This window comes from Rhinatrema bivittatum, chromosome 14, assembly GCF_901001135.1.
Source record: "Rhinatrema bivittatum chromosome 14, aRhiBiv1.1, whole genome shotgun sequence".
Classification (NCBI taxonomy): Eukaryota; Metazoa; Chordata; class Amphibia; order Gymnophiona; family Rhinatrematidae; genus Rhinatrema; species Rhinatrema bivittatum.
In genome coordinates, this window is record NC_042628.1 from 8,514,290 (window position 1) to 8,536,713 (window position 22,424).

Below are 22,424 nucleotides of genomic sequence, written 5' to 3' on the forward strand. Positions count from 1 at the left end.
TCTTTAGCTTGGAATACAGACAACTGAGATGGGACATGATTGAAATTTATAAAATCATGAGGGGTGGAATGGATAAATAGGAAACAGTTATTTACCCTTTCAAGCAATACTAGGACAAGTGGACACTCCATGAAACCAGCACAAGACAGCTTTAAAACAAGTCGTAGGAAGTATTTTTTCACTCTGCGCGCAATCAAGCTATGGAATCTGTTGCCAGGGGATGTGGTCAAAACAACTAACTTAGTAGTTTTCAAAAGAGCATTGGATAAGTTCCTGAAAAAAAAGTCCATAAACAGTTCCTGATCATACCCAGATCAATCCAGATAAGTGGGTTTTGTATCCCTACCAGCAGATGGAGACTGAGGCACTGCTATATATCTGTCTCCAGGAGGTGGTAGAGGTGCAAACTTGCAGTCTGACAAAAAAAAAAAGAAACTTAGAGCAGAAAGAGAGAATTTCGTGTTAGCTATAGGTCAAGATTGGACTGAGGCTCCCTGAGGTGTTAGGTATCTTTGTGGACCATCCCTCAGGTGGAGCCGGACGACCAGGGGTTTGGTAACCCCTGTCTGTAGCCCTCTGCTTCCAGAAGCCCTGATAGCCAGGGGACTGGCTCCCTCGTTGCTTTCGAGGTCTCCTCCCTCAAGCAGTTATCTCTAGACAGGGAAGCATTCCTGTTTGTTTGGCTTCTATTAAGTTAAAAAAAAAAAAAAAAAGGCAAGGAGCCAGGAGCTTCAGTCTCGGCAGCTTGGCGGCAGGGTGCTTTCGGCAGTGGGGGCTGTCAGCACCGATAGCAGGGAGTGAGTTGGGAGCCTGCCTTTTCTTCCTACCGCTGGGGGATCCTGGGATTTGAAGGAGGTTTGCCGCACACTGTTCACAGCGGCTCGGCTTGCTGACCATGTGTGCTGCCTGTTCTTTTGATCGCGTGCAGGTCTAATATTTTTTTTCCTTAGAGCTGCTGCTTGTGCCTCGTGGGAAATGGCACCAAAGCCATGCTTGGCAGCGTGTAGGGCTTGTGACCTCTGGTCGGCTAGGCTCAATGCACGTTCCTTCTGTACCAGCTGCACGTCGAGGGAGGAGGGAACTTCTGCAAGCGTAGGGCCAGCAGAAGATCGCAGTTAGAGGTCTGTGTCTGCCAGGGAGGTCAGGGAATCTTCTCCTCCCCTCTTGCCTGTGGATCAGGCACCTACGGAGGATCAGGACGGGAAAGGGGAGGCTGATAGTATTCCCAGTCACAGTGCCGAGGATACTTGAGGAGTTTTTTCCGGAGTTTGTCCTGCTTCTGCATAAGGCCTTTCTAGCAAGAAAGGGAGCAGGGGGAAGCGCCTCAGAGAAGGGCACCTATGTCGCTCGGCTAAGAGGCTGAAGGTGGTGTCTTCAGAAGATTCTGGGGGAACTTTTAAGACGTCTGGGTCCCGGTCACATAGGGGCTGAGAGCAATCCCAGTGATTTGGATGACTATGATGACCCACAGGAGGATCCTGCAGACTCTCGTGGAGCGGACCCGGATGCAGGCACAGATGCCTACCCGAATGCAAATCCTGATGAGAAGGATGACCTTGATCCAGATGAGATACCGGTGGCGGAGGGGGAATGACCCTAGAGTGGTCCGCCTGTTTAAGAAGGAAGAGTTGTGTACCCTCATTTCCCAGGTTTTGGAGGAGCTGGGGGTTAAGGTGGTGGAGTCAGATAATGAAGGGTGAACCCGGTCCTGTTTGGCCTTCTTGGTCCCCTTAGTGCCTTCCCACTGCCTAAGAAGATCTGTAAGCTGATAAATGGGGAATGGGACTTCCCAGAGGCGGGCTTGAAAGTCAGTCGGGCAATGGTAAATCTTGGTCCCCCTAGTGCCTTCCCGTTGAAGGAAGAGACTCTTGATCGCCTAAGGGTTGCAAAAATGGATGTAGTGGTGCCCGCCGTTGCCAAAAAGACAACCATTCCAATGGCAGGTTCAGCCACTCTGAAGGATGTGAAGGCTGTAAAATTAGAGATTCAGTAGAAGCGGATGTTTGAGGTTTCTACCTTAAGCCTGAGGGTGGCGATTTATGGCAATATGATGCAGAGGACCGGTTTGAGTTGGGTTCAGAAAGCTGAGGAACAGTCCTCAACCGGGGGTGTTCAGCACAATGTAGTCTGCATGGCTGGAAGCTGGAGTGGCTTATGTGGCAGATGCGTTATATGACTTGGTGCTTACTTCGGCCAGGAGTGGTCTCGGCGGTGGCAGCCTGCAGAGTTTTTTTTGATTGCGCAGTTGGTTGGCTGACGTGGTCCAAGTCTCATTTGTGTAATCTCCCTTTTAAAAGGAAGCTCTTGTTTGGAGAGGATTTTGATCAGTTGATGAAGACTTTGGGGTGCTCCAAAGGAAATAAGTTGCTTGAAGATAAGAGGGGCAGCAAGAGGTTTTTCCCTCCCCAGTCCCATTTTTGAGATATGCGGTGGTTCTGTTCAGGCAAACCTTCCTCAGCTTCAGGGCTGAAGCAGTCTTTGGGTAGACACCTGGAGATAAGGGCAGTTCACAGGGCCCTCGAGGCTCTTCTACCTTAGGTCAATGGCCAGATGGTGAGAATCTTCATGGCAATGCGATAACTGTACAAAAACATAAACCACCCAATATTCGTTTGGAATATCTTTGTATATAATAATCCAGACCTCATATATTGATTAGAGGAGCCTATAACTTAATAGCCCACACTAAAGTTGATTAGGAATTTACCACATTATTATTTGTATTGTGGTTTTTCCATTTCCATTTATAATCATAGGTCTCGATTATATTTTTTAACTTACTGAATCACACTTATTAAGGATTTTCAAACAGTGAATAACACTTATCTTAGAAGTAGAGTGATCAAAAACGCTTGAAAGAGTGATCAATAATCATGATGCCCGACACGGCTCGTGTTTCTTATACTGCTTCATCAGGGGCAAATATTCAATGTGTCAATTTTTTATACTGTCACTCTGTTACATGTTCTCAGCGAGAACACGTAACAGATATGAGATACATCTAATCGGCAGTTAATTAAGTAAAAATGCGATAACTGTGGCATATATCTATTGTCAAGGGGGATGAAAAGTCACAGAATGGTTCTGGAGGCCCATCAGTTGTTTGGACAGAATTTCTTCTCACGGGCATGGACAATGTGCAAGTAGACTTCCTCAGCAGACAGCAGCTAGAGTTATCCCTGGAGGCCTGGAATTGCCTATGTGCCAGGAGGGGCATTCCCCAGTTGGATCTAATGGCAACAAGGGCCGACGTGAAGGTGACAAGATTTTTCAGTCACAGAAGAGAAACCGGGGCAGAGGGGCTGGATGCTCTAGTGTGCCCATGGCCATTGGGAGTTCTCCTGTGTGTGTTTCCTCCTTGGCCACTCGTCTGAGTCTTGTGGCGTATAGAAGGTGGTTGTGGTGGTGCTGGAGTGGCTGCATCAGCCGTGGTTCGCGGATCTGGTGTGTCTCACTATAGATGGATCCCTAAAGTTGGCTCACCTGCCAGGGTTACTTCGGCAAGGGCCCATATTTTCAGATCGGGAGGATCATTTTTGTCTTGTGGCTTGGCTTTTGAGAGGTGGCAGTTGCGCCTGATGGGATATTTGGAATTGGTCATTTCCACTTTGCTTCAGGCTAGAAGGCCTTCTACCTCTATGGCGTATGTCAGGGTCTGGAAGGAGTTTGAGTCTTGATGTCTGCAACAGTGGCTGGACCCCTTAACTGTGGGTGTTCCTTACATTTTGGCGCTTTTGCAGCATGGGTTGTCTAAGGGGCTAGCTTATAGTTCACTTCACATTCAGGATTCAGCCTTGAGTTGCCTTAGGGGCAAATGGGGGAGGTCTTTGGCCTCCCATCCGAATGTCATGCGATTTCTGAAAGGAGTCAAACATTTATGGCCTCCGGTAAGGAAGTTATGTCCAAATTGGAACCTCAACCTGGTGCTGCGAGTGCTCTGTGGGGCTCCTTTCAAGCCCTTAAGAGGAGCATTGTTGAAGGATCCCATGTTGAAGGCTTTTTTTCAGGTAGCCATGTGTTCAGCCAGGCGGATTTTGGAGTTGCAGGCTCTATCTTGCAGGAATCCTTTTCTGCGTGTTGATAACAGGGTGACGTTGCGAATGGTACCTTTCTTTTTACCGAAGATGGTTTCCTCCTTTCATATGAATCAGACAGTGGAATTTCCGGTCTTTCCGGATTTTGGAAGTGTGTAGGAATGTGTTGCATTATCTTAATGTCGCTAACAGTTTTTGGAGGTCTGATCACCTTTTTGTGAGGTTCGGGGGATGCGAAGAAAGGAGATAAAGCCTCAAAAGCCACAATCGCTCGTTGGTTGAAGGAAACCATTTCCTCCGCTTTTATTTGTAAAAGTCATGAAGTTCCGGTGGGCTTGTGAGCGCACAGGCGGCCTCCTGGGCAGAGTGTCAGTGCCTCCTCAAGAGATATGTAGGGCAGTGACGTAGTCAACGCTTCATACTTTCACCAAGCATTACCGATTGAATGTTTGGCGCAGGAAGATGCGACTTTTGGTGAGTCTTTCGGGGTCCCACCTAGTCTAGGGGTGCTTGGGTACATCCCACTTGTCTGGACTGATCTGAGTAGGAACAGGAAAGGAAAATTAGTTTCTTACTTGCTAATTTTCATTCCTGTAATAATACAGATCAGTCCAGAGACCCGTCCCTGTTTTGCTGCTGAAAGACTAAATATCCTGCTACTAATTGTAGAAAGTTTATAAACTGACTAAGTTGTTGAGTTTAGTGGTCATCAGTGTTTTTTTGTGGTCGTATGGGAGACTCCAGGTCAGGGGGGTCCCAACCCTGAGTTTTCCTGTTCACCCTCCAAAAGGGAAATGGACTCTACTGATTAGCTTGGGTACAGGTCAATACTGCAGGTGGCACTCTCAGATATGTAGCAGTGACTCGAAGATTGTGTTCTCTCCTCCATCTGCTGGTAGGGATGCAAAACCCACTTGTCTGGACTGATCTGTGGTACTACAGGAAGAAAAATCAGCAGATAAGAACCAATTTTCCTTTATTAGCCAGGTATACTTGGGAAAGCTGGCGCTTATCCTGGGAGTGAAATACAAGAAAGATCAACTATTGGGGATCTGCCGAGTACTTGTAACCCAGACAGGATGCTGAGCTCGATGGATCTTGGTCTGTGTCAGCATGGCACTTCTTGTTCTTATGATCATACTACTTGGCATATGAAAAAGTTATGTTAGACATTACTTTTAATCCCAAAAGAATGAGAATTATGGCTTGGCATTAACAAGAGTGAAAAAAAAATAGTTTGTTCTTCAATCCTATCATTGAGATCTATTGACTCCAGTAATGCAAATGCTTTCATTGCATCAGGGGGGAATTTCCTTGGAAACATCTTGTGCAGCATGGAAGATTTTTACTCTAAAAAACCCCCCAAACAAACCATTTTTTGCATATGTAGGAGTCGTACCGCCAAATAATGAAGATGAGGCCCAAAGACCTAAAAAAGCGCCTTATGGTGAAGTTTCGTGGAGAAGAAGGATTAGACTATGGTGGAGTGGCAAGGTGAGGTTTCAGCCTGCTTACCCCAGCTTTTACTCTTCTACCAAAAGCAAACATTTTCAGGCCAATGCAGTATGGATGCACTAAAAACGTGTGGCCAGACTGGGCCACGCTCAGTCGCCTCTCCTGAGCGCCCGATGCAATAAGCAAACGAGCTGCCGCGCTAAAAAGGATGCGCTTAGGGATAAATTGTGCATCCCTAGCGCGTCCATTGCATCCGGCGCCAGGAGATGTGGCTGTGCGTGGGTTAGGGAAACGGATGCTCAGTTTACGAGTGTCCGTTTTATCCTGCGGCAGCTAATTTACCGGCACAATATGCACACACATATGCCCCGAAATGTTTATTTTATTTTATTTTTTTTAACATCAAGAGTTTTGGGGTTTTGTTTTTTTTTTTTTTTGCATGAGTGCTGCTTTCTGTGATTCTTCCTATTTCGTACTGCGATGATACCAAGTAGGAGGAACCACAGAAAAACAGGGGTTTTATGGGGAGACTTTCTGCCTGCTCCAGGGCAGGCGTAAACGTTTTTGGGTTAAAAAGTGTGCCTCAGGTGCACAGGGATTTTTGCATTGCTGAGTAATAGCCTCATCTTCTTGAGCGCCATTAGCTACACCTTCGTTTGGACGTGCATTTTGAATGTGCTGATCCCCTTGTTGCGTAGGGGGGGTTATGGACACGCGTCCAACCGCTCATTAAGCGCTAGCCTGAGCACGCTTTATTGCATCAGCCCCTGTCTTTGTTCCTTTGCTACCTCTTCCAAATGGTTTAACTTCCTGCTCTAAGGCCTTGCCTTGTGCATTCCAGTTCACAAAAGACGGAATGACTGGCATGTAAAAACTCAGTACCCTTCATCATAGAGTAACGTGGGCAGACATATAAAGGTACAAAAGAGACAAGGCAGAGAACCCTGAACATTGAGAAGCACCTTTTCGTTTTTCTCACCAACATTTTTCCTTTGGGCAAGCTGGAAGGGTGCTTGGAGCATCAATCTCGATTAAAAAAAAAAAAATACGCAGCTGAGATTTATTTTCACAAGAATATTAAGAGTCCATGTTCTGTTTTTGTGATGGCTGCTAGGTTGGAAATGTAGTCTCATTCTTTATGAACTTGTACAGAACCTGGCACATAAGGTGACTGCTCAGTGAAAGCTTTTTGGATATCGTGGGTGTGTGCATGCTGTATGACTTTGTCGTGTGATGAATGCCTAGTTTTCCAAATAAAAATCACTTTTTTACTCACTGTTGCTACGTTCTGAACGTGATTTGCTCAGCTGGGCACTTCATGTTCATGACATCTGACAAGGGCAAGCTTGTTTGCTGATTTCATGAGCAGGAAAACGGAGCTTGAGCTGAACAGTCTGTTTTCCCTGTAACCAAGGAGATCAAACGTTTTTGGGAGAATTCAGCAGATCTGCAACTTACAAATCACACAAGGCAAATTTCTTTTTTACGAAAGTGATTTTCAGCACAATATGGTATATTAAAATAACGATAGCCTTGTTTTTGTATGAGGGTACAGAGTTCAAAGAAAACAGCGCTTTATATGTAAGTAGTGTTTAAACTCTTCTTGGTCTTCCTTAAGGTACGCTGATGGTTTCTTACCTTCACTTCATTCTTTCTTTAGCTAAATAAATGCTTACTTTCCTTGTTTGTACTTAAAATTTTAGAAAACAATTTCTAAAGTGTAAAATTTGTCATGTGAGGATCATTTGGCTGGATATGTATACAGACAAAGATAAACATGTAATAATGCCACCAGGTCCTGTGAGCTTGTCACCTCAACAGGCATTTGTACTGAAAAGTATAAATTACAGATATCTGAACTGAGCACAATTTTTTCCCCAGTAGAAACATTTTTTGTTTGGAGCATTACATTAACATCAGCTCATTAACTCACTCAGAAGTAAACTGTACTATGCAAAATTTAGTGAGATTACCAACCTACAAAGATATTGCTCTGTTTGGCAGGGAGTGGTTGTATTTACTGTGCCACGAAATGTTGAACCCCTATTATGGACTATTCCAGTATTCTACTGACAATATTTACATGCTGCAAATCAATCCAGACTCTTCAATCAACCCTGTAAGTATCCATAAACAGAAGGAGGTTAACATGGCTTTCACATGATTTTAAGTGTCAGCTTAATCTGCATAATTCTGCTTTGGCTCTTCTCTATAATTCAGTCCTTTGAGAATGGTATAAATAAAAGTTTGTCCTAATCTAGAGCTTGTTAGATTGAGGAACTGTTTAGACCCTATTGCCATGACTTGTCAGTTGTGAGATTGCTAGCTCCATTGAAATGCAGTGCCAACCTTTCTGCCTAGCTGGAACCCATTTTTTGCAAGCAATACCCTTTTACATTCCATTTGATTGACCTAGACAATGCTGGGGCATTGTAAACATTTGAGCAAGCTGCATATTTCACCTGCCTGAGAGGAAACAAATTGAGAACAGCATGAGTAGGAAATCTACCTTGCTTACAGTATAAGTTCTGAGGGTGTATACTGTGATTACTTGTCTGACATGGCCAGTGGACAAACTTGCTAATGTTTTATAATCACTGCTTATTTTTCAGAGGTCCTTTTTACCTGGACTAGAGCCAAGTCTAGAGATAACTGAATGTGCAGCTTTTCAAGGGGAAATGGGTGGGTTGTGTGATTCATGAAAATACTACCTTGTGGAGGATATTTTCAATAACATTTTAGTCTCTATTGGTAGTGTCCCAAAACTTGTAATTTTTTCCTAGTGCTAGTTTTGTATTTTTTTTTCTTTTGTCACTGAAGTTCTTATTATATAAAGATTTTGTAAAAGTCCTAGTGTTCTCTTTTGATGATCAAAATAATTAGCGATGTAACAGAATAGGTTGTTTCTTCTCTTCCAATTTGTGCCATGTAGGAAACCGCTGCATCTGCTGCCTTGACAAACAAACACCACTCGTCTTAGGAAGAGTTCCCATGCTGCCTCCTTCCTCCCAGGATTCCATCTGCTGCTTCTCTTACCCTAGTTTTCCGTATCCTCATGTTTAGAGGCCTTCATTCTCTGCATGGACAGGATGGTGGTTTGTGTGGTGCAGCCGAGGCCTGTTTTGAGAGTTACAGTGATGACACACTGTGTGACTTAGAGGGTTGTAGGACAGCAGTCCTGACCCCTTAATCAGACTGCAGCCATTTCAAGTCCAGGTAGGAACACCAAAGGCTGCAGGCTGAAATAGACGGTGGCTAGGTTTGTTAATCAGATCACTCTCTTGAGGGAAAAGACCATCTGAGGGCAGATGGTCTTCGCATCTCAAAAAAGATATAGTTGCGATGGAGAAGGTACAGAGAAGGGCAACCAAAATGATAAAGGGGATGGAACAGCTCCCCTATGAGGAAAGGCTGAAGGAGATTAGGGCTGTTCAGCTTGGAGAAGAGACGGCTGAGGGGGGATATGATAGAGGTCTTTAAGATCATGAGAGGTCTTGAACAAGTAGATGTAACTCGGTTATTTACACTTTCGAATAATAGAAGGACTAGGGGGCATTCCATGAAGTTAGCAAGTAGCACATTTAAGACTAATCGGAGAAAATTCTTTTTCACTCAACACACAATAAAGCTCTGGAATTTGTTGCCAGAGGATGTGGTTAGTGTAGCTGGGTTCAAAAAAGGTTTGGATAAGTTCTTGGAGGAGAAGTCCATTAATGGCTATTAATCAATTTTACTTAGGGAATAGCCACTGCTATTAATTGCATCAGTAGCATGGGATCTTCTTAGTGTTTGGGTAATTGCCAGGTTCTTGTGGCCTGGTTTTGGCCTCTGTTGGAAACAGGATGCTGGGCTTGATGGACTCTTGGTCTGACCCAGCATGGCAATTTCTTATGTTCTTATGTTCTTAAGATGTTTTGTAATAGCCAGCATTTGATGTAGTTATGAAATGTAATTATTATTGTATATTGCTTCAGAGTGGTCTATTATAGGCAGTTAACAAATATTTTTATATAAAAATAAATAGTTGAGAGCTAGTTCCCTCATGGAGAAGAAATTGGAAGACAAAAAGGCTAGAGGTCTTCCTTTCCCAAATTGTGAGGGACCTGACTAATGCCAGGAGCGGAAGACATCGCAATGTATTTGAAATGACCCCAATTCCCTGGGACCACTTTGTTATTGATTGGCATTTCAAAAGCCCTAGCTGCAGAGGGGCCATCCACTGAAAGAGGAGCTGTTAAGTCCCCCTCTAGATACTCCTGGCCACCTCAAACTCCTCCTAGAGAGGGATCTCCATTATCCTTGAGCAAGATGCCCTGAGTTAGAAGCAGAAGAGGCCAGAAGGCCTAGGCTGTCACAGAATCAGACATGGCTGCTAATCAGCTGTATGATACTGGACCTGGTGTTAGAGGCAAAGGAATCTGAGAAGGACAGAAAGGTAGATCTTAGAAAGGTCTTCCAGAAGAAAGATATGTTCCCTAATCACTTTACAATAAGGGAGATTAAAGAGAAGGAATGGGCTCACTTCAAAGGAGACATTCCAAGCTGATCAGGCTACTAAAGAGACCAGTAGGGCTTGGCTTCCAAGGTGAATGTCACTGTGGCCAGGACTATTACACTGTACAGCTATTCTCACAGATGAAGTAATGGAAACAGACACATGGAAATGACTCTTCAAAGGATTTATAAACTCAAAGGGATCAATATTACAGTTTGTAGTGGACTTTCTGTATATGTCCATATCTATCATGAAACAGGCTTGGCAGCTGGAAAGAGAAGACCTGATGTCAGGAACAGACATGTGCATGTCAGTCTCCCATGACTCTGACACCTATGGCGAAGTTCCTATTGGATACAGTTTATAATAGTGAAGAAGACTGTGTGTGTGGATTCTATAAGGAGGATCGTCTGTCTAAAGCAGTGATCAGCTGACTTTTTCACTAAGGTACACATAGACCGGTTAACTTTTTGAAATATATATCTATTTGGCTCACTTCTGGATAAGAAGGTGATGATTCAGAGAAACTGAAGCAAATCACAGTGAACCTGGAAAATGTAGTAGAGCAAACTAGTAAAAAATCACCGGGACCAGATAGTATACATCCTAGATTTTTGAGAGAACTCACAAATGAGATTGTAGACTTATTACTAGTAATCTCTAATTTCCCATTCAAATTAGCTATGGTAACTGAGGATTGGAGGATGGCCAGTTTAACACCCAAAAGATTTCCAGGGTGTTCCAGGAAACTATAGACCAGCGAGTTTGATGTTGGTGCCGGACAAAATGGTAAAAGCTATTCTGAAGAACAAAAGTTTACTGGCCATCTGCATAAACCATCTGCAGAGCCTACATATATTTAGCAAAGGGAAGTCATTCCTAACAAATCTGTTAAATTGTTTTGAAGGGGTTAATAAACGAGGATAAGGGCGAGTCAGTTGATACAGCATATATGGATTTTCAAAAGGCTTTTGATACTCATTGAGTCATAGGATAGAAGGTAATCTCCTATAATGAGCTGGTAACTGGCTAAAAGATAGGAAACAGAGTAGGACAGAATGGTCATTTCTCTCACTGGAGAAGATAAATAGTGAAGTGCCTTAGTGATTGGTTCTGGGGCTGGTACTTGAATACTGTGTACAATTCTGTGTACAATCGCTGCATCTCAAAAAAGATATAGTTGCGATGGAGAAGGTACAGAGAAGGGCAACCAAAATGATAAAGGGGATGGAACAGCTCCCCTATGAGGAAAGGCTGAAGAGGTTAGGACTCTTCAGCTTGGAGAAGAGATGGCTGAGGGGGGATATGATAGAGGTCTATAAAATCAGACTGGCAGAGACATAACAGAAGAGGAATTTCTCGTGCATGCTAATTCTTTCTGTTAGTTTTTTTGCCAGCCTGGACCAAACGCGCCCTGGTAATGTGGTCTTGTGCTCATATTCTAACTTGTCTCAGTTTTTTATTCTCTGTCTCAGAAGGAGCAGCAGCAGAATAGTTCCTGGAAGGGAAGCAGCATAATGAAAACTCTTCGTAAGATTGGCATTAGTCTGCCAAGCCTGCAGGTGGTGCTGTGCCTTACATTGTCAGTTAGGCAAGAGACTAATAGGAAGAATTCACGGGTAAAATAAATTCCTCTTTGGCCATGTATTACTGAGCCTTCGCTGGTCCAGTAGAGACAGCAGTGTTCAAGAGCTGATTGGATGAGCCGTTTTGGTCTTTTTCTGCTGCCGTTTACTGTATTTCACTCTTATGGGATTTTGTTCATCAAGTTCTTTAAAAATAAAAATTAATTAAAGTAATGGCAATAGTGGAGCTCCCCGCCTTCGCCCCCATACAAATAAAGAGAGAAAGCTTTTAATTTCTGATCCAAATGCTTTCTAAGCAAAAGGAGGAGAGTAGTTAACTCACACTGTAGGCATCCTGAGATATGCCTGACTGCCAAGATAACACATACTCAATTCTCTTTTTTTTTTTTTTTTTTTGCTGACCTGAATAAAACACTCCACGAGATGTCAGCCTTAGACTAGATCCTTTCTTGCTCAGTGACTGAATGATTCTTGCTCTTTGGTTTCTTTCCAATCCCCTGCAGGATCATCTGTCTTATTTCCACTTTGTTGGTCGGATAATGGGTTTGGCTGTGTTCCATGGACACTACATCAATGGCGGGTTCACCATTCCCTTCTACAAGCAGCTGCTGGGGAAACCCATTCAGTTGTCTGATCTGGAATCTGTTGACCCGGAATTGCACAAGAGCTTAGTTTGGATTCTGTAAGTACTGTTCTAGGCTATTAACAGATTTGTTTGTAATTATAGAACAGAAAAGGTTTGAACTTGCTCCATGATTTACAGTGCCATCTCTTCTGGGTTATTTTAGGCTTACACTGGTTTTTAATTTTTGTAGTAAGCGTTGATTCCTCTGCAGTCAGGCAGGCCAAGCCCCACAAGTGGGTTATATACCTCTACCAGCAGATGGAGACTGAGTAAAAGCTGAAATCATGGCTATACAGGGTGGCCCATGGAAAAGTAGCCTGCCTCCAATACCAGTGTTACGCAGGCAGGCTACTTTTCCATGGGCTACCCTATATAATCCTGCCCTGACATTAGCCCACCAGTATTCGCCGTCTCCAGCAGATGGCGGACATGCATTTCTCTACTGGGGATTGCCTGGGAAAAAAAAAAAGGAAGTTCCAGTGATGCTGTTTTTCCTTCTCGGCATTGGTGTTCAGCGTCTCCCGCTTATGTCTCTGAGGAGTTAGTGAGGTGTGGAAGCAGTGCAGGCTCAGCGGGTTGAGCAGCCCTTTTGGGCTAGGCCCCGCTTCCAGGCTTCTTTTCCTGAGTTGCATGGTAAGCCTTGGTGGTTCCTTCGATCCTTTTTGTGTGTGTGATATCTGAGTGTGCACCTTCTTGTGTGCCCAGATTTGCACCTCATGTTGTGTATGTACTTATGCAGCATATCAGTGTGTGTGCTTGAAGGCTGACTGAGCACGTATTGAACGCGTTGGGTTTGCAGTTTAAGCATGTAGCTGAGTACGTATTGTGCGCGTAACTGGCCACATAGCTGTCTGCTGAGGTGTCTTGTGTGCATATCTTGCACGTGTTGACCAGACAGCTCCATGCCGTCGGTGTCTAAGTGCTTAGCTATTTCTGCTGCATGCTGTATAAGGGCCTGCGTCATTGCTGCCTGGATACTAGAGGTGATTTGCCCCCTACTGATTTTGCCAAAGCTGGTTCATCCTCTCGGTCTGAGGGGAGTGGGGCTGGAGGTGACACAACAGGGTATCTGCAGAGACTGGCAGAGACTGATAGAGACATCCTCAGCAGAGCCCCACTCACAGGATGACAGATTTGGACCTATAGGGCCTGGTAAGGATCTATTCTCTTCTCTTTTTGCTGGGTGGAATTTTCCCAAGGGCTACAGACCTTTCTGCAGAGGCGTCCTGCAGAGATGCATTGCCTCTTAAATCAAGGTTGCATGCTTGGTGTGCTCCTGTGTTCGCCACCTTGTGCAAACACTGTGGCACAAGAATGCCTGACTCTGCTCGAGGGGATGTGGATCAAGATGACACTATTGATGATTTGGGTTGCTCCCCTCTTGAGGAAGGGGAAATACCCCTGGATTTAGAGCCACATAGAACTCTTCTCCATTTCTTTCACAGAGAGGAGTTGCTGGGTCTAATTACTCAGATTCTGAAGACCCTTGGGGTGGCTGGGAGTGATTGTTTGGTATGCAGAAGGAAGATCCCATATTGGTCATCCTACTCAAGACTTTGTGTTTGTTTCCCCTCCTGGATGAGATTCAGGAATTGATTGACCTTGAATGGAGTGCACCAGAGATGAGTTTTAAAGGGCTTGCCTTGGCAGGTTTATATCTCTTGGATCCACAGGCAAGAGAATAGTTGTGTTTCCCAAGGGAGGATGCGTTTGTGTGTTCTGTCAATAAGTGAACTACCATACTGGTTGAAGGAGGGGCAGCTGTATGCTTCCCACCCTGGCCTCTGATAGGCAGAATCATTCAGAAGATTGCAAGTCAGGTCGGCATCATACTTTTGGTGGCTCCACATTGGACCCGCAGGCCATGGTATACCGATCTGCAGAGATTGCTCGTGGGCAGTCCTCTCAGGCTACCTCCTCGGAAAAATCTGTTGTGGCAGGGACCCATTCTTCACAAAGACCCGTGTCTATTTAATCTTACGGTTTGATCCTTGAGAGGGCTAGGTTGTTGAAGCATGGCTATTCACCTGCAGTGATTTCCACTTTTCTTCGGGCTAGGAAATTTTCTATGTCTCTGCCCTATGTGAGAGTATAGAGAATTTTTGAGGCCTGGTATATGGAGCAAGGTTCTCAGCCTCTTAAAGTGGATATTCCATTGATTTTGGAATTTTAGAGGGAGGATAGCATAAAGGTTTGGCTCTTAACACCATAAAGATTCAAATGGTGGCCTTCGCTTGTTATAGGAGACGAGTCAATGGTGGGCCCTTGTCTTCCCAACCCAATGTGTCCTGGTTCTTGAAGGGAGTTAAGCATCTTTATCCTCCCTTGCGACTGCTGATGCCTCTGTGGGATTTTAATCTGGTCTTGAATTTCTTGGCGGGTCTGACTTTTCGGCCACTATGTGGCCTTTCCTTGAGGCTGCTTACTTTGCTACTAGTAAAACTGTCTTCAATCTGTTTGGCATGTGAGGTTTCCGAGCTCCAGGCTCTTACTTGCCATGAGCTTTTTCTGCATATGACTCTGGGAGCAATACAGCTTTGTTCTATGCCATCTTTTTTGTCACAAGTGGTTTCAGCGTTTCATTTGAATCCCTCCATTTCCCTGTCCGAGTTGGACAGGGACAGAGATGAGTATCATCTTTTGTGTACCTTGGACATCAAGCATCATTTGCTGTAGTACTTGGAGCCAGGGGTGGATTGGCCTTTCGGGGGATCGGGCATCCCCCAGTGGGCCGATCGCTCCAGTCACGTGGTCTGCCATGACAGAGCCACGCTCGGCAGACCACGTGACGTGTCCTGGGCCGGCCTGGGCGGCGAATACCCGGGCCGGTCCAACTTCGTGAGTCCGCCGCTGCTTGGAGGTTACGAAATCTGCCCTGAAATTTGATTGGTGGTTTGTGCTCCATGGTGGAGGTAAACAAGGTGAACCGATGACATGGGCAATGATAGCCCGTTGGATCAAGGAAGTCATTACAGCCGCCTATCTGGATGCTGACATTCCTTTGCCGAAGCAGATTAGACCACAATCCACAAGGGCTCGTGGTATTGTGGGCGGAGGTTTGGTGGTTGTCTTTTGTCGAGATTTGCCAAGTGGTGACATGGTTATCTTTACACACCTTTTCCAAACATTATCGCTTGGATGTTCAGGCTTGGGAGGACACCGTGTTCACGCAGGTAGTGCTAACTAGATTGTGGATAGCCTCCTGCCCTGTTCAGAGGTAGCTTTGGGTCATTCCACTTGTGAGGATTGGCCTGCCTGAGTGCAGAGGAAGGAGAAATTACTACTTACCTGATAATTTCCTTTCCTCTAAGGAAGGCAGGCCAATCCCCGACCTGCCCTTGGCTGCTGATTTGTACTTTTGGTTCACCCTTTAGATGCGGACGATGCAGAATGCTCTTCTTGCTATTTGTTGGAAGACTGTGAAGTGGCTTAACCAGCCTCTCAGTTTACTAACTGTTCTTTGTTTTATCTGAGCTCAATATTGGTTGGAATCATGAGATTGTTAAATCATTTTCAAGCATAATCAGTTTGTCCACAGTTTGACTTTTTCACAGGACACTGGCGGGCTGATGTCAGGGCAGGGCTATATATCCATGACATCAGCTCTTACTTTGTCTCCATCTGCTGGTAGAGGTGCATAACCCTCTTGTGGGGATTGGCCTGCCTTCCTTAGAGGAAAGGAAATTATCAGGTAAGTAGTAATTTCTCCTTATCAATTATTGCTTTAGTAGTTAGTTCTGCAATAAAAACATGAGTTGGATAAGGTTTTTAAAATATTCATTCATGTTTTGCTTGTATTTTTAGGGTTGGTGAGCTCCAGTTCTTTGTTGCATCTATTACTGAGCCCACACTTATGACTCTGCTCTTAACTTACACAGTGGTAGGGGGGGATGAAGACTAGAGGCAACCAGATGCTTGACATAAAGATGACTTTACTCTGAAAAATTAAAGAGAATTGTGCTTTTGTCAGTTATTTTCCAATGAAAAGAATTATAATACTATATACCCACAGGGCAATATTTCAATTGAGCCTGCCTTAGGGTCACCTAGATTTAAAGGCTGCTTTAAAAAATAATAGAGCATCTTAAATGTAAAAAGCTCTCCTTCACTTTATATCTCTTAATTGTATTTTACTTTTTTTTTTGTTCCAACAAGTCCTTGATTAAATGTGCTAAGTGAGTGTAAGAAGTAGAACGTTGCATGGCATGTTTTATATCCAATATGACAGCTGTGGGGGGTTGGGGGCCAAAAATCCTGAATATGTGTTTAACTAGCTAGTATGCACTAGAGCCTTACGTGGGTCATGTAGCTCCCGAGATATAATTTGCAACCATTTTACTAATGGTTCTGTTTCCTTAGTTTGCTGACTTGCTTAGGTAGAGCTGTTTTAGCTGTACGTACAGAAATAACCAGTGTGCTTTAATTTCTGGTTTATCATCTAGGCTTGGCAATAGTAAGGGCCTTCAGTTACCCAAAAGAACAGCTTTATCAGCCTAATAGAATAAACTGAATTTATTATAAATCAAATACGTTTTACAGACAGTTTACTTAATCTGAAATGTGAAATAATCCTTAACCTTCGTGCCATATCTAAAGTTTACAGTGCTTTGTAAACGTTTTCAAATGCCGCTGTCTAAAAAATACAAATCAAAATGCATGAAAGTAGGAGTTTGTATTTTCACAGCATACTCTACACTTTAATTGTGAAAAAAGTTATAATCCAAAAATAATTAATACTGTAAAAGTCTTGTTTACATAAGTCTCCACACCCTTTGTCACAGCAAACCCAAATTAGCTCCAGTTCAAAAAATTGCCTCAGCAAGGCCCATAAGAAGTTAGAGCCTACTTCTGTCCAATCACACTAGTCGAGCTGATTCAAATACTCCTGGATGAAGATTCAAGCTATTTCTGATGTATGAAGTGAATTTGAAGCAAAGATCAAAGCAGGCCCAACAAGTAGCTATTGAAAGAACTCCAGGATGTTGTTATTCAAAGGTACGGATTGGGGAAGGGCTCTAAGAAAATGTCAATGTGTTTGAATTTCTCTTGGGACACTGTCAGGTCCATCATTGTAACATGGAAACAGTTTGGCACCACAAAGACACTGCCGCTATCAGGCCGTCCCTGCAGAGTCAGTAGCCGTGGATTAAGCAAACTGCTGCGGAAGGTCACTGTGAGGCCTAAGATTACTTTAAAAGAACTACAGAGGCCTCTGGCTGAGACTGGAAAAATGTAGACTGTTCAACAATTTCAAGATTACTCCACAAACATGACCTGCATGAGGAGGGTGGCAAGAAGGAAGTCACAGCTGAAGAAAAGCCATAAGATATGCTGCAGAGTATTGGCAAAGAAACATTCAGGGGCCACTGCAAGCATGTGGGAGAAAGCTTTGTGGTTTACTAGACTAAAGTGGAACTTCTCGCTTTCAGTGCTGAGTCGTGTGTGTGGCGTAAAACAAACCCAGCACGTGGTCCTGCTGACATCATCCCTACACTAAAGCACGGTGATGGCGGCATTATGTTGTGGGGATGCTTTGCAGCAGGGACGGGGGAGGGGGCTTGTGAAGATGGAGAGAAATGTGGATGGTGCAAAGTGCAGGCCAGTCCTGGAGGGAAACCTGTTCTCTTCTGCCATAGAGCTGGGACTAGGGAGAAGATTCACCTTTCAACAGGACAATGAACCTAAGCACAAAGCAAAAGCAATAATGGAGCCACTCAGCAAGAAGAAAGTGAATGGCCCAGTCAAAGCCCAGACCTGAATCTAACAGAAAATCTGTGACGAGAACTGAAGACTGCAGCCCCCAGCCAGTGTGAAAGGGCTCGAGTTCTTCTGCCATGAAAAATGGACACAAACTGTGCCATCCACTGTGCAAAGTTGGTAGATCCTTATCATAAACAACTTATGGTTATTGCTGCAGAAGGGGCTTCCACCAAATATTGAGACTAGAGGTGTGAAGACCTATGCAATCAAGACCCCCTTTTTTTTTTTTTTTTAAATTGTGGATTATTTTTTGAATATTTCTATAATTGTTTATAAGAAAACTGCTTTTCTGTGTTTTCCCCTTTTATTCCAAGTTGAGAACCTTATAACTTCCATGCACTATTTATGCTCAAGGTCTAAGAGAGACGGTCAATTATCTACTCTTTCTCTGGCACGGGGAAGATGCTTTCCTTGTTAATTGTCCCCAAATGGTGAACTTGAAAAGACTGATAAACATGTGTAGAAACGTAAGGCAACAATGCTAAGTTCCTAATTGCAAATTGTGGTGTACAGGTACAAGATAACATGCCCCTCAAATGCAGGGAAATCCATCACCATCACATTAAGCGATAACAAGTGATAGACTCATTATAATGCAGTCCTGCAAACTCAGGGCAAAAATCATAATGTTTAAAGAAACTTTGAATATAAAGTGGCATTACTTGTAGCCTGAAGACATCGTGATTTAGAAGAGGAGAACATTAGGAGGCAAAGGGTGAAGTGCTGAGTAATATTTATTTATTTATTTAGCATTCTTTTATATACTGAGGTATAGCAGTCATAATAGAGCGTGATGCCAGCTCTAACACTGGAGGGCCACAGAGGGATCAGATTTTCAGGGTGACAAAGTATGCAAATGAACTTTGTTCTTCTTTAAATTTGAGACTGTGTGCAAACATACCTCGTGAATATTCATTTTGGACAGCTTTAAAAACCAGACTTGTTTTTGTGGCCCTTAGACCAAATTTTGACCAGAAGAGGAAAAAAGTGGTGAACTTAAAAATAAGTGTGCATGGGGGAACAGAGTTGCCCAAAGCCAGTGCTCCTGCTGTCTCTTGGTTTGCTGGCCGTGGCCACGTGAATGCGATCTTCCACTTTCTGCAGTGCCAGCACCTGCTAGAATTGTCTTTCTCAGTGGATGCTTAATTATACTATTAGGAGAGATGATAAAGGAAGTTCACGTGATTAGATAGACAGCTGTGTCAGCATCGTGTTTTTCTTCTCTGTGTTGACAGGGAGAATGACATTACTCCAGTGCTGGATCACACTTTTTGTGTAGAGCACAATGCGTTTGGGCGCATTCTTCAGCATGAGCTGAAGCCAAATGGAAGAAATGTTTCTGTTACAGAAGAGAACAAGAGAGAATATGTCAGGTAACGTTTTCCCCTGGAGCACAGAATTTCAAAAAGGGCCCCCTGACTAGTGCTTTCCATATCAGAAGTGGTAAGAGTATATGGAAATCATTTTAAAAGACAGAGTAATTAGGGTTGGGATGGCAAAACCGGAAAAATCCAGGCTCCCCAGAACATCTGGGTGCTGGTTTGTTTTTGTGTGGACCCATCCGTTTCTTCCCGCTCCTCTGGGTTTCCAGGGCTGGAATCTGATGCCATGAGCTTTCATTTGCAGCTTCCTGGGGAGTTTTGCCTCTTGTTTTATATTCCCTCCCAACTTCATTTTAGTTCAGTCTTTGGAGTGGCGGCCGTGTACCAGGGCTCCTTCTGAAACTGTGATCCTGCTCCTAAATGCGACCAGTAGGTGCTATATTGCACAGTGACACGGCCTCCCTCCCCACGCTGCTGCCACTGGAGCAGCCTTCTAGCAGCGCTTTTAAACTTGCATGCAGCAGTCATCAGACGAGGTAGTTTACCCCAATTTAAGTAGTCACGTGAGGTATAATGGAAGTGCAAGGACATAAAAAAAAAAAAAAAAGCGCTTTGAAGTGGAATTCCATGATAATCCAGTAGAATATCCTTTTCCAATGACTGGGTAGAGCTTGGCCAGTGGCACCAGGTTTCGGGCATTGCTCCTGATTTTCACTTTTGACTTGCTTTATCAGATTATATGTGAATTGGCGGTTCATGAGAGGAATCGAGGCACAGTTCCTGGCTCTTCAGAAGGGTTTTAATGAGCTTATCCCACAACACCTGCTAAAGCCTTTTGACCAAAAGGAGCTTGAGGTACACATGAATGACTTATTTTTTTTCTAATAACCAAATGTTATGTTCAGATCAACAGTAGACATAATAAGAATGCCATGGGATGATGTGATTACACATTTATAACTGAGAATTTGCACACACTCCAAGTCAGCATACCCCCCTGGAAACATACCTGCACTGCTCACTTTAGGAAGAAAGAAAAAAGAGCTCCCTGGTCAGTAAACAAAGCCTGAAGAATGCAGACCTGGCTAGAAAGTGCTCGGGTGTTGTCTGATCACGTCCTTCTGCTCCTAGGGTGCAGAGAGCTGTGCTAAGTAATAGTTTCTGTCCAGATGCAGACTTAAGGCCCCATACTTTGTATGTATCGCCGTACAGGCAGTTTTCTTGTTCCTTGTAAACCGGTTTGATTTGTATTTAATGCAGGAAGATCGGTATATAAAAACCAAAAAAATAAATAAATAAATACTTTACAATAACATAGCAGCAGTGGCTGCACCTGGGAGGATTCTGCACACAATATTTTAAAGTTCTGTAAACTTCATTTATTCATAACACAATATAATCACTATTTTATGAACTGCATTTTAAATTTGTTACTCAAAAATAGTTTTTAATTTTTTGTGCAAAATTTCCCCATCCTAAAACCCAGCTCTCTCCCTGCCCTGAATTGACCCCCAAGCTCAGACACTCCCTCTTCCAGGTGCAGACCACCTACCAAGGCTAAACCCGCCCCACCTCTCTATTCCCCCCCCTCCCTGGAATATAATTGAAATTAAGTATTTTCCATTTCAGCCCTTCACCAGATTGTCCTCCTGCTAGACTTGAACTGCCCTCTTCCCCAGTTTCCTCCCTTGCTTGCATGCTCTCTGCTCCTACCAGGCCATCAGCAAGACACCGGCTCCCCCCTGCAGGACCCTCCTCTCTCTTTTCCTCGCCCTTCTAGCTTGGCCCCTCTCTCTCCCAAGCTCCTCTCGGATAGCTTTGCAGCACTTACAAGGCAGGCAGCTGCAGGCCAAGCCGGCCCTCCAGACTCCTGCTTGCCTCTGCTCACCGGAAGTGCTGCTTCTGGCCCCTCCTTTAGCTGCTCTTCTTGCTGGCTCACCAATCTGGCAGAGATTGCCGCAGCAGTTTCTCCTCTTCCCACCGGCTTGCAGAGCCAGCTGCAATCACAGAAGCCGGCTCTTAATGCAGGGGCCAGCCGCACCAGTTCCCCCTCCTCCCACAGGCTCACGGAGCCCAGCTCTTTGTGCAGAAAAAACTGCGCTGCCTCTTCCTCCTCCTGCCGGCTCATGGAGCTGATTCTTTATGTTGCCATGCTCAGGGGAGCCTGGTCTTTGTAAATTCTGCGCTGGGGGCTGCAAATTCTGCATTGCACAGTTGCGTGGAATTTCCCACAGGAGTAAGTAGCACAGCCCTGAAACATGATCGGAATGGGTAATACAGCCCAATATCTCCCAGCAGGAAACCATTGAGCCTGGTCAAGTTGATATTTTCCTAAGTGACAGTCAGAGCAGCACTAAGGACAGTGTGGGGGAGGGGGGGCGGAATGACAGCAAATTTGACCCGAAAGTTGCATTCCTATTGTTCTGTTTAGCCTGTAATAGATAATGAACCTGACCTTTTATCTTTGTGCTTCCCAGCTGATTATAGGAGGCTTGGATAAAATCGATCTGAGCGACTGGAAGGCAAACACGCGCCTCAAGCACTGCATGGCAGACAGCAGTATTGTCAAATGGTTCTGGCAGGCAGTGGAGAACTTTGACGAAGAAAGGAGAGCCAGGTTGCTCCAGTTTGTGACCGGTTCCACGCGGGTTCCTCTCCAGGGTTTCAAGGCTTTGCAAGGTGCTGATCCACTGGAAGCTTGCAGGAGGCACCAATCTGGGCCATCTTTATTATACAGGAAAGGCAGGGCTTAGAAGTTTTTCATGGAAATTATGTAGAACATAGTCCAAGGAAGTTACGCATGTGGTGGCAGGTTTGCTACTTTATTTAGACTTGTATACCACCCTTTCCCAAAGTGCATTTTGCATGCTTTAATCCACATTCTTGTCTGAAAGCTACGTGCACCAGTGTACGCCACAATCATAGTTGTATGTGAACAAATGAGGCTTAACGCCCATTAAACCCAAAAAATCCGTTCCTGAGTAACCTTTCATGTCCGGTTACATTCTCAGCTGTAACCTAATGGGTCCATTAGCCAAGAGGCACTGTTTGCTTGCCATACATAGGTTTAAGCCCTAACTTATCGTGTCCTGACATAACTTTTGACTATGTGACATCTCAGACCAAACTCGGGCCAGATTCATTAAG

The 22,424-nt window shown here is 44.3% G+C and overlaps 1 protein-coding gene across 1 annotated transcript in view; it reads left to right on the forward strand.

Moving 5' to 3' along the window:
• The window catches only part of SMURF1 (SMAD specific E3 ubiquitin protein ligase 1), an 89,351-nt gene that overhangs the window by 61,185 nt on the left and 5,742 nt on the right, over positions 1-22,424 (forward strand). Inside the window, exons 11-16 of the mRNA XM_029577604.1 lie at positions 5,425-5,528; positions 7,494-7,608; positions 12,074-12,252; positions 19,191-19,328; positions 20,012-20,132; positions 21,755-21,956. Of these exons, the coding sequence (XP_029433464.1) occupies positions 5,425-5,528; positions 7,494-7,608; positions 12,074-12,252; positions 19,191-19,328; positions 20,012-20,132; positions 21,755-21,956 (859 nt within the window). The remainder of the gene's footprint in view (positions 1-5,424; positions 5,529-7,493; positions 7,609-12,073; positions 12,253-19,190; positions 19,329-20,011; positions 20,133-21,754; positions 21,957-22,424) is intronic.